At 42.0% G+C, this 12,158-nt stretch overlaps 1 protein-coding gene across 6 annotated transcripts in view; it reads left to right on the forward strand.

Moving 5' to 3' along the window:
- lipeb (lipase, hormone-sensitive b) overlaps nucleotides 1–12,158 on the forward strand; it is a 32,492-nt gene that overhangs the window by 6,882 nt on the left and 13,452 nt on the right. For 3 of the 6 annotated variants that reach the window (XM_086078434.1, XM_086078431.1, XM_086078437.1), the window contains 8 exons: nucleotides 2,468–2,709; nucleotides 5,947–6,231; nucleotides 7,464–7,554; nucleotides 8,386–8,412; nucleotides 8,559–8,621; nucleotides 8,934–9,079; nucleotides 10,377–10,562; nucleotides 12,144–12,158. The exon at nucleotides 12,144–12,158 is cut by the window's right edge and continues 138 nt beyond it. In XM_086078434.1, the coding sequence (XP_085934560.1) occupies nucleotides 2,468–2,709; nucleotides 5,947–6,231; nucleotides 7,464–7,554; nucleotides 8,386–8,412; nucleotides 8,559–8,621; nucleotides 8,934–9,079; nucleotides 10,377–10,562; nucleotides 12,144–12,158 (1,055 nt within the window). The remainder of the gene's footprint in view (nucleotides 1–2,467; nucleotides 2,710–5,946; nucleotides 6,232–7,463; nucleotides 7,555–8,385; nucleotides 8,413–8,558; nucleotides 8,622–8,933; nucleotides 9,080–10,376; nucleotides 10,563–12,143) is intronic. The other 3 variants (XM_086078436.1, XM_086078435.1, XM_086078432.1) reach the window with 2 other exon arrangements.

Genomic DNA, 12,158 nt, shown 5'->3' on the forward strand with positions numbered 1-12,158 from the left:
AAGCATTTGAAACACCGGGTTATCGCTATGTGTGTACTGTATCCCGCTTTAGTTAATAGAGTTATATTGTTATTTTTACACTGGCGTGACCGTTAAGAATGTTGAAGTGTTACATTTAGAAAATACCCATCAAAAGGGTTGAACCTCCATACCATAATGCAGATTTTATTTTTTACACATGCCTGAATTGAAATTCATTTGAAGTGACTGCTCCATAAGAAAGATGCAAAGTTTGAAGTCATGAGATGAGTTCAAATGTCAGCGTATGCGTCTTTACTCAGCAACTACAGTCATTTCTGGACTATAACTACTTTTTTTTTTTTTTTTTTTCTTGCATTCGACCCTGTGGCTAATACAAAGGTGCGGCTTATCCATCAGATCACAAGGGAGCGCACAATAAAGGACGCGCAAGAGAGTCAGGCAGAGCAAAACAAACTAAGTGAGCCCAAATACAGGAGGAGAGACAGAACCAGAGCGAGACAATTCGCGCCCTCATTATCAAAAAGAAAGTAGCGGGTAACATAAAACACCTGCGGCTTACAGTCGGGTGCGCCTTATATGTGTAACAAACTTGCGTATTCTTCAAATTTAGGTGCGCCTTATAGTTCAGAAATTACTGTTTCCTAGTAGGAGTGTGAATTGCCTAGTACCTGGCGATTCGATTCGTATCACGATTCATAGGCCACAATTCGATTCAATACCGATTAATCCCGATACGAATCTATAAATTGATTATTGCGATTATTTTTTTTTAACTCACATTTAGAAAATACTGATCAGTAAACTTGTACATGTACACTGTAAGATTTGTATGAAAATGTATTTATCTGAAAATGCAGGCTTATAACTGAGCCGCTGCAGTCTGTTTCATGTTTGAAAAGCACTGAAATAAAACATTAAGACTTAATGTTCCATTAACATGACATTCTTCCATGCTTAATGTGTGAATCCTAACCCTAAGTAAGACGTTTTGTTGAATATTCCCATAAAAAAAAAAGATGTTTAAAAATCGATTCGGCCGCATATCGAATCGATTCGAGAATTGCGCGCTATAATATTGAGATATATTGCCGAATAAAAAATTTTTTGACACCCCTACTTCCTAGCATAGTAGGGATACTGTTGGTGGGGCGGACATAACCGCATCTGTGACAAATAAGGCAAGGCCAAATAACCACAGAGACTGGCTTAACATTACTTGCTAAGTGCCTGCAGGGCCCAGAACGGCCTCGATTCCTATCGGAACATTCAAACGTCATCGCCATGAAGCATATGACACAAAGGGCTTCTGTTGGATGACTATTAATAACTAAAGAGTCACATAGATGAGCAGATGCTCAGTATGTGCAGAAATAATGTATCTTGATTTCTGATCTCAAATCATCACATATTTTTTTGGTTGAAATGAATTCACAACGTGCTGTGTGCTGATTGTGAGGCCAGCTGATCACAAAGCAAGTATGATGTAATTAAATCCCATCCAAGAATGATGTAAGTATTATATATCATTTGGCTGCAAATATTTTCCTGGGGGGGGGGGGGTCGTATTTCTTCTCATTAGCACCAGTGGCTCCACGAGACTTACTGAGATATGAAAACCAATCTGGGCATTCGATCGGCGGCCTTGTCCATGCTCCATATCGTCCCTTTAACAAAGAACACTCACGTCGCTCGCCTTGTTGGGTTGTCAGCTGATTAAAAAAAAAAAAAAATTGTTTTAGCTTTGGGTTAGGGACACAGGCAGAAAATGCCAGATGTTCTGTCTGTCTTTGATGTGGTACTTTGCCGCGATATCTGGTTGAAAGCGGCAAACAACATTAAAGTGGGATAAGGCAGCCATCACAAATTGTCGACACACGCCTCACGGTGGAACTACAGACTGGAAAGAAACGTGGATAAAATTCCAACCGAAGCTGGCAAAAATCCACTGAAAGCCAAACAGCCGCACCGAGAACGAGAGAAGGGTGCAGAGGCTTTTGTTTTTTTCTACACGCCAGCCGAGACGGAAACATGAAAAAAAAAAAGCACTAATAGCCAATGTTCAATCGGCACTAACATTTATGTGGACATCTCTGCTTACGCCCACTTCAAACTTTGAAAATATTACAAGGATTAGCCTCTCCACGGCTCTGTTACAAGAGAATGAGGAAAATAGCACCTCACGGTTCCCCCGTGACAGATTTCCTTTTTTTTTGATACGCATGTGCCCAAGATATGAACACAATTCATCATAAATGAAGGAGGACGTACAATTCCAGCCGATGAAAAGATCTCATCTCCTTTTAGAAATAAAGTGTGGCTAATATTCTGCACATAGATAACGTCCCCCGGGGTAGATGCTTTAATGAGCAGCTATAAATTTAATATATGCCAGTGGGATGCGTACAAGTATAAGATGTCCGCCTCAACAAAATATCTCCCAGTGGTATTTTAGCTTTTTTTTTTTTTTTTTTTTTGCTTCTTGCAGTGATGGACACCAAGGCGGTCTTTGTGGCCCTGTACAGCGTGTGCGAGGAGAACGCCGCCTTCTTCTCGGGAGGGGCCGCCGGGCCGCAGAGCGACGCGGCCCGGCGGCTGGTGGAGACGATGAAGCTGATCCAGGAGCACGCCCGCAGCCTGGAACCCGTCATCTCCGGCTTTGCCGCCGTCTACCACCATTTTGACTTCGACCCGCACATACCGGCCAATGGCTATCGCTCCCTCGTCAAGGTAGACATTTATCACACGCACGCACACTACCTCAAATAAAAAGCTAGCTTTTTTTAATGTATTCAATTCAAAATTAGTTAACGGTTGAAAATCGCGCCGCCGCTTTGAGTGCTCACTACATTTTGGGTAAACTATTTTTTCTTTCACTTTTCTAGACTTTTCAAGCAAAGCGCACCCCCCACTTTAACCTCGCTACCCTACAAACGCCCTAAAAAAAAGTTTAAAGGGGAAGTCAACCTTAAATATTTCTTGACAATATATGTTATATGTGACCTCACTCATCTAAACATGACATTCTGATGAACATGATTTATTTATTTTATTATTATTTTTTTTTTTTTTTTTTTAAGATCTCAGTATTGTTCATTCGGAAATGTCATCATCATTGCTCTTTTTTATTTTTTTATTATTATTATTATTTTTTTGTGTGTGTGTGTGTGGGTGAGTGTGTATGTGCGTGTATTTGTTAGCTCACCAGAAAACCTATTAGAAAAAATCTCATACCGTTCACCTAAACCGAACACCAGGAGACCCGAGGGGACCGAAGAAAACCAAGGAAGGTGAAATCCAGCACCGACCAGACACCCCCCACCAGAACTCCTCCCCAGCCCAAGAAACATCCAGACCCCAACAAATCCAAAAAAACATAAAATCAGGGAGGCCTCAAGAGACCAAAGGAGAGACCGAGAAAAGGAAGGAAGGACAGACGAAGCCGCGTGAGATCCAGAACATGATTTATGAAGCAAAATCCAACCATTTTGATCCATCTCGGGGCAGATGACATCAACGTTGCTCAGGGCACAGGCAGCGACCAATCACAGCTCACCTCTTCCTACACTGCTGCACTGTGATTGGTTTTTACCTGACACCTGAGCAACATTGATGTCATCTTCAGTTGACAGTGCAAGTGGCAAAATGGCCGCCCCCTGAAATGGATAAAAACGGTTTGATTTTGCTGCTTAATTCACATTCCATTAACGCAATATTAACCAAAAAAAGCATATTTAGACTAGTGGGGCTGCATAGAACATATTATTGTCAACAAAAAAATTGGGTTAACTGTTACAGTCCGAGATCAGGTGTACTCAGAGTAGCAGTATGGCCGTGAGGCACTCGTTAACTTTCACTGACACTGTACCGGATGTAGGAACCCAGATTGCACGACAATGGCGTGTGGAGAGTAAAAAAAAATCGGAATGTAGAGAAGATTTTGCATTTATTCTCCCTTTCAATCAGCAAAAACTCAATATGCTAGGAGAAAAGAGCATTTTGGTTAACTTAACTCAACTTTCTTAGTTCGCATGCTGGTCAGTAACATGATGCCTACAGAGGGCAGGGTTCAAATGTCCTGTCTCAAGTAGTCCACCCTCTCTCTGACTTCACTTTATTTTGCATCTTTTGTCTTTATGCATATTTCATTTCCCAAGCTGTGAATGAGTCATCTGACTCCATTGGTAATGCTGAGTGTTTGTGAAGTATTATGAAGAGTCAAAAAAAGGAATTGCAAGATGTCAAAATGGAAATTATATTTTTGTTTTGAAAGAAAATGGCATTGTGATTTGAATATTATAGTACTTTTATTGTACCTAAAAAAATGGCCTTTGACTCATTGATGTATTTATTTTTTGCTGACTTTACTGATTTGTATTTGAGTATGGTGGCCTTGATTTTTAATGAGAAAAAAAATCCAATTCAGGGATAAAAAAAAACTATATGTAAGATCCATATCCCGAACTTTATGAGCTAGACTTCGTGGCCTGTTTCCTTCACATACACTCTCCAAAAAGATGTGAAAGACTGCCAACATCCCGGCAGAGTTGGCGCACCCACGCTCCCCCGCATACATCCTAAAAAAGTCAAAACTCTGCAACTAAACCATTTAAACGGGAGACGATTATAGCGGCATGCCAATTTTAATCTAACCAGTTTGGGGAATCCTTGTCGTCCATTCATCCGCACTGAAGAATTGCTCTGCAGCCCCTCGTTGGCAGGACACGACTTTTTGTTTCAAGGTCAGCTCATTTTGTTCCACAAATTGATTTTTGTGTTGCAAATCAGGTTAGATAAACTCCCGCAGCAGCACTACAGTACACTGTGTGTGCGTGTCGCTCTCCCGCTATACACACACGGTGTTTTATCTCCCACAGTTATTGATAAAGCACAGCGACATTCGAAAGCTGCAGCCCCGCCCGCCACAAGTGAATAAGTCGAGCCGAGCGGCACATTGAATGAATGGCGCTCTTTGTATCAATCCCTTTCATTCCCACAGTCGTCCTGACTAATATGGACATAACCCCACTGGCACAAGTGTCAAGCTCGCTCGTTTTCACGCATCACCACTTCACGAATCTTCCAATTTAATTAGTCTTTGATGTCTTTTTTTTTAAAAATAAAATTAAAGAATTTGAGACCTTAAAGCCTAAATTATTCCTCTACTTCATGCAAATTTGCAACTGAAGCGACCATATGTTTCACGCCTATTAAAACTTTATTATTAACTCTTGAAGCGATTTATTTTGATTGCCATTTTAACATTTCAAACGGTCATACAAGTGTATGCGAATATACCCATTGTACTTTACGTGCATCATCTTTCTCGCCTAAATTCAACTGGGGCAGACTGCTGCTCACTCTCCACCCAGAAAATGTTAAGGTTAAAAGTTTAGGCACCTCAAACTCAAACAGAATATGTGTAATGTACAGTATATAGAGTATGTGTCACAGTAGGCAGTAAAAGTGTTGTAATTGGTAAAAATAAATAAAAAATAAAGACGACAGTGATATTATAGTGTGGATGGCGAGTGCCATGTAAAAAAAAGCCACTGGAGGTTGTTTTTTTTTTTTTGGGGGGGGTGAAGGTGAAGTTCCATTTGGTAGTTTTGGTGCTTACATAACCAATAGGACACAATATTTTGTGGGTCTTGCAAAATACTCTGCATTCAACAAAAACATCAACAAATGCCACAGCACGCTTTTGTGCCATTTCTTGGTTTTAGTGCCAAAGAGGGCATAAAAAGAACAATGAAAGCCAAAGGCCACTTCAACCTTGAAATGCTCACACAGAGGTCAATGGTTACCGTTGAGATGATGGTTTGAGCTTTTGTTCGACTTTTGAAGCATGCTTTCATAGTTTTAAGTATAATAGAAATAAATGTGAAGTTGTTTTAACAGCAGTGTGTTTGCCTTCTATAGCCACTGTTACGTGAAATATTATCCACATTGCCGCTTCTCTTCCAGGTTGTGCGTTGCTGCCTCCTTCACATCATCCACAAGGGCCGTTACATCACCGCCAACCGCCGCGGGATCTTCTTCCGCGTGGCCCACAACGCCTGCGAGATGGAGGCCTACTGCAACGCCCTGTGCCAGCTGCGGGCGCTGCTCTACCTGGCCCAGCGCATGCTGCACGACAACAGCCACGGCGACCTCTTCTTTCACGGCGAGAGCGGCCTCAGCGAGAGCTTCGTGCGGGAATACAGCTCCATGCACAAGGGCTGCTTTTACGGCCGCTGCCTGGGATTTCAGGTGGGATCGCACTTGAATGAGGAGCAAGTGTTTCAAGTCTGTCGATTTTCCAATGTACTTAATCTTCTCTTACGTCCGAAAATGCAGACTTCACATTTTTATACAGCATTGTTTTCCAAACTTTATTGAGACAAGACACATTTTTTACATTAGGAAAACTCTCACTTAATCTTCTCTTACGTCCGAAAATGCAGACTTCACATTTTTATACAGCATTGTTTTCCAAACTTTATTGAGACAAGACACATTTTTTTACATTAGGAAAACTCTCACACAAAAAGGTGGGCGCGCAGGTTCATATTACCTCCCACCGTCAAGTGGAAGAGAACTGAATGGATTTGCCTGGTGCCTTGACTTCTGAGTTTAATTTGTTCAGTAACCACACTTGTAACTCAAATCACCCATTTCAGACCAACTAACCTCATCGAAATGAATCCATTACTACCCCACAAAAACGCCACAATACAGTTACAGACCACCTTTGCAATAATGAAATCTGCGATATATATAAATATCTTATTTAAATACTCCCTCAGCATGTTTTTCTAGCATGGCGTTTGGTTTTGTTTTTTTAACGGTCTTCAAACACATTTAAAAAATAATACACATACAAACACATATAACATGTTGAGAGAGAGCAAAAGCAATGGACAACACAAAAATATTATTCAAACAATTTGTAGGCATAAAAAGCGGGATTACAGAGGATGACTTCAAATCATTTGTTTCAAGTTTTCACCATCTCAAACTAAATAGCGTGCTGCCATTTAGTGGTTAACAGTAGAATTACACCCAAAACTACACATCGGTTGGGAATGACTTTCTCCTGAATCTCTGCCTCTTTTACACTGTTCCCGCAAAATTTGCATTTACACAACCACATTTGTATTACGTACTAATTTAGTATTTAAATAAGAATATGAAGTATTTAAAAATAGCACAAAAAGTGTCCGTAAGGTGAACATGTGTAAATACAGTAACCCCTTGATTTTGCGGGAGTTAAGTTAGTCCACCGCCACAATACTGTTTTTATTATTTGTATATATATATATATTTTTTTATTTCATGCATACTGCACTTAAGATACACAACATACATGTGAGGTGCATTTATTATTTTTGCCCCCGTCATCATCCCTGCCCTCACAATTCTACACCGAGGTATTCGCGACGTAACATAAACTTGTGAACATTACACTTTGAGGTCCTGATTTTCTGCTCGGGCCCCACCAGTTCACCCCAGCCATCCGGCCGTCCCTGCAGACCATCGCCATCGGCCTCGTGGCCTTCGGAGACAACTACAGGCGCCATCAGTCTGGAATAGGTCAGCATGGTCTTCATTGTCATTCAAGGGGTCGCTCTCATCTCACCTCGCCGCCTCCATAACTGTTCCTTGACCCCCCCCCCCCCCCCCACCCACCTCCCGCAAACGCCCCGCTCTCATCTTTTGATGCTATGTATGTGTTGCATGCTTTTTTTCATCCTTTTGGAATCTCAGGCGATATAGCCTGCAGTCTTTTTCATATTTTAGAATGTTTTTCAATCTTGTAAACACCAGAAGAGCCTTCGATAATTATTGACGTGTGGAAAGCAACGCCGGCAACACTTTGTACAGGCTAACTTTTAAATTCAAACCCCTTAGAAATGTTGTGCAGAAATGTTGTGTCTGCCAATCATTTTCATCACAGACCTAAAATGCCAAGCAGAGGAATGATTTGAGGGTCTGCTTATGGATACGTCAGCATATCATAGAGCAGCGGCACCAGAATATGACATCACATAGGGAAGGAATTCACCGTCACGGAACAGCATGCTTTTTATTTTCATCTTTTATATTTTTGGCCTGGCTTGACATGTTTTAAATTATGACTTTACTACTGTTGACGTAGGTTAGTGAGAGACTATAGTGCAACTGGTTTACACATTTGGGTTACATCTCTGATGTAGGATTGGAGCTGGGTCATACTTGTATTTCGTAAATTGTTCTGAGCTGTGCAGCATGGAGCCCTAGTAGTTAGCATTTCTCCCAAAGAAAAAGAAAAACACACTTGGCGACGGTGTGAACTCCAAATTGTGTGCGATTTTTGGGGGTGTTTGAAAGTTTCACTGTAATTAAACTCACTTTTTTTTTTTTTTGCTCTCTGCTGTACCACAGTGGAGGCAGGAGGTATTGCACCATACGGTGAGTGCACCTGCTAATCAAGTCCCAATGGATATTCAAAAATTATTAATAACTTTAGCCTTAAAGCTTTTATACTCGTTAATAGAATAGGCTGCTTACAACCCATCCTGTATAGTTTCTGTATAGATTTTTTTTTCCGTTCTTAGTTTTGGCCGTTCATCATCACGGACAACCGGAGGCAAAACCACTCGAGGCAAGGCTGCATCTACGTAAGCGCCATATACGCAGAAAAAGCTTTGGCCTCAGAGTTGCATGAGCGGAGTAGACATAAAACATTTAGATATTGACAAGTATGTAGTGCTGTGAATCAGTAAAGCATTATTTGTTGTTCAAGGTTTTGGACAGATCTGAAAGGCTTTGAGATCTATTATCCCAAACTAAATGATTTTCATTCACTACGACACTCGTCTACTTGATGTCCTCTTCCTTTATGTGTCCTCGTTGATTAGTTTTTCTCCCCCATTGTCCGCCGCCGCGCAAATGATAATTGAATTCCGGCATCAACCATCCTTTGCCCTCAGGTGTAGCGGCCAGCTCCCTCTTTACGTCGGGCAAGTACGCCATCGACCCCGAGTTGAGAGGGGCCGAATTTGAGCGCATCACTCAGAACCTCGACGTCCATTTCTGGAAGACCTTCTGGAACGTCACGGAGACCGAAGTGCTGTCGGTGAGCGGCGGGCGTTGATCGTTGTTGCCACTTTGCCAGCTTGCTTTGTCACTATTTAACAGTTTATCTTGAACTGAACGGTTGTAGTTGTTGATGTAGGTTTATGTGCACCTTTTGTTATGCGTTGGAACGACATGTAATTGTTCTGCCTGTTATTATAGGTCACTAGCATAGATAGATGAACAAAAGATAAGATTATTTGTCTTGACATTTTCTGACTGAAGTTGGGTCATTTCCCGCGGCACACTTAATGATCTCTCACAGCACACTAATGCGGTTTGGTTGGGAATCGCTGTCCGAATAGACTCCCAATCATCCACTCAAGTCAAATAAACACCTCCCTCAAATAGACACCCATAAGGGAAAAAAAGAATAGTAACGGTATTTATCCTGGTTCACTGACGCTTTTGCTTGCGCATTATAGTAACTCCTGATCCTATTTGAACACTTGCTAACCAAAACAGCAGCATCTACTAAAGCGCGGAGACTGTCTCTAAAATGAATTTTAGGTGTGGAGTCTGAAAGTTATGAGTTCCCTGCACAGCACTGAAGATAAACTTGTGTTACGTGAAGACGATGGTTAGCATTCCAGTCGACTTCACGTATGCAGTGTGATACTCTGCTGTGTATGTGGTTGACGCGCTACTTCAGTCTCCTCGCGATGCATTCGAGCTGACTTGATTTTTGTAGTTTTTATTTTGAAGTAAGCTCGCAATAATGAGTAGAAGAGCACTGTCAAACATTGGAAAGGCAGAAGTTTTCATCTACCCATGTTTTGGCCGCTTTGCTGTTATGACGACCTCAGCATTAGCGTAGCTAGTAATAGCTCTTGTGTAAAATTGGGTTCCAACTTGCATACAAATTAGCCTTATATCGCCGCAGTAGGAATGGAACTTAGGTGTAAAGCAAGGACCCCCGTACACTGGAAAAAGAAAGTCCCGAATTTACTTAATTGTATGGACATCACTTTCACATGAGTAAAATGTTTTAAACTGACTTAAATTTACAGGGAGGAAAAGTCAGTTTATCACAATTTAATCGTATACAATTGATGCACAAATTCAGCCAATTCGAAGGACTGTTTCGTCAGTTGACAATACTTTCCTTTGCTGGTCGATGTACCCCACTATCATTATGCATGTGCGCCGACAGTAATAATAGAGGAGAATTCAATTCATTCTGCGGCATTCATGATTTATTCATACGGTTTCTCTTTCCCTCCAGTGAACTCGCCGTCGAACCCACAATCCCCGTTTCTCCGTTTGTTCTCATTCGCCTCTCCTCCCTCCGCCCTCAGAGTCTGGCCAGTATGACGTCCGTGCCGGTCAAGGTGAACCGAGCGCTCTCCGTGCCTCCCGTGCCCTTCGACCTCCCGCTGGCAGCCAATCACAGAGCCTCGGTGACCATACCGCCGCCGTCGGCGCACATCGGCACCGCTCCGGTTCAGATGAGGCTCATCTCGTACGACCTGCGGGAAGGACAGGTAGCCGTCATTGTGTTCGCTGAGAGACGAGACTACGTGATAATTATTTGACTTCACGAAGGCTGCTTTTGCACTGCACGGTTAAAGTGACACATTTTCAATTTGTTTGCTCTCAAGTGGCCCATTCGGGATGTGCGTCATGGCAGTGGACTTAGGAGGGGGAAAAAAATGCACAGAATCTGTTGTCTTGAGATTGAAATCAGGACTTTTCCAAATGTGGATACAATCCAATATATATCAGACGTCCGCTGCATCTTATGCGCAGATGGGATGTACCCTACGAGCTTGACACCAATTATGTTGATGAAGCCTGCAGGAATCCGGCCCTTAAGGACCGAGTTTGGACACCACTGTCTTAAATCAAGGTACACACAGTAGAGTAAATTCCTCTATTGTGATTTGGGGTTTACGGTCCTGCTATTTTAAATATTTTTCGCACTGTAAATAACTATATTGGCCTAACAGTCTATCTGTTTTGGGTGTAATGTCTCTAGCAACCACTAGATGGCGGTACACTATCTAGTTTGAGCCATTGTCCATTTGTAAAAAGAACAAAAACAGCAAGTATTTCAGCACAGCTGTTTAAAATTATTGCATGCTGTCCTCTTCCATCCTGCTTTTTACGCCTACAGAAAGCGATGGCTGTAGGTTCATATACATCTTAGGACAGGACTATTGATTTATATTGTGAGACTTCTGTAGAAGGTGGCATTCGTTTACTATTAACACATAGAGGGATCGATACACTCTTTGTAGCCTACAATATTTTTGTGTTAGCCATTGGTCTTCATGTGTTTGAATGCGAAAAAAAATGAAGTGGCATGAATGCTTTACAAACTTTGAATTTGTATGCGTTGTATTTCTGTATCACAAATTTAACTTATTGCATGGGTTGTCTGATGTGTTACATAACCAATGGGAGGGAGGGATTGAATTAAGTCAGAATTGGACACTTGGTCCTGCTGTGTAAATCCTGTCTTAATAGTTGTCTGTCCTAGTTTAACACATTTTTTTCCACTGGGTCTTCTCAGCAAAGCTTGCATATTCAAGCGATGAAAATTCAGAAAGCATTTTTTGAGAGTTGGAATTTTGTTGACAGCTTCTCCCAGTCGTCTCCGCACATAATCCTCGTCCCTTTCGTCGCCGTCACTGCCACTTTTTCAGCTCTTTATCACACTCGCTCTCTCTCTCTCTCTCTCTCTCTCTCGCTCTCTCCTTCAGCTCGCTCATCCTCCTTGTTTGGAGGCTGGCACGTAACCAGACAAGCAATTCAGCAAACGCCTCAAAGTCATTGATCTCGCTAAAAACAAAAAAAAACTGTGCGGCGCTTTACGGTGTCACGAAATTACAAGACTGCGTCAGCTGGGGAAAAAAGGGGCCTCTTGGCAACATCTCATCAACCTGGCTTGTTTGTGCTGCACAATGAGTGCGTGTTGGTGCAGGTGCACAGCAGCTAATCCCGCTCTCTGCGGGGCCCTAACATCGGCAGTAAAACAAGCCGTGTTTACAACTTGTCCTAATGCGCTGCTTTAAACTAAAGTCTTGAAAGCATTGTTCAACACTTGTGTTGTCTCGCTCCAGGACAGCGAGACCCTG

Source organism: Leptonotus elevatus, chromosome 6 (genome assembly GCF_054856555.1).
Source record: "Leptonotus elevatus isolate MCC_2025b chromosome 6, RoL_Lele_1.0, whole genome shotgun sequence".
Lineage (NCBI taxonomy): Eukaryota > Metazoa > Chordata > Actinopteri > Syngnathiformes > Syngnathidae > Leptonotus > Leptonotus elevatus.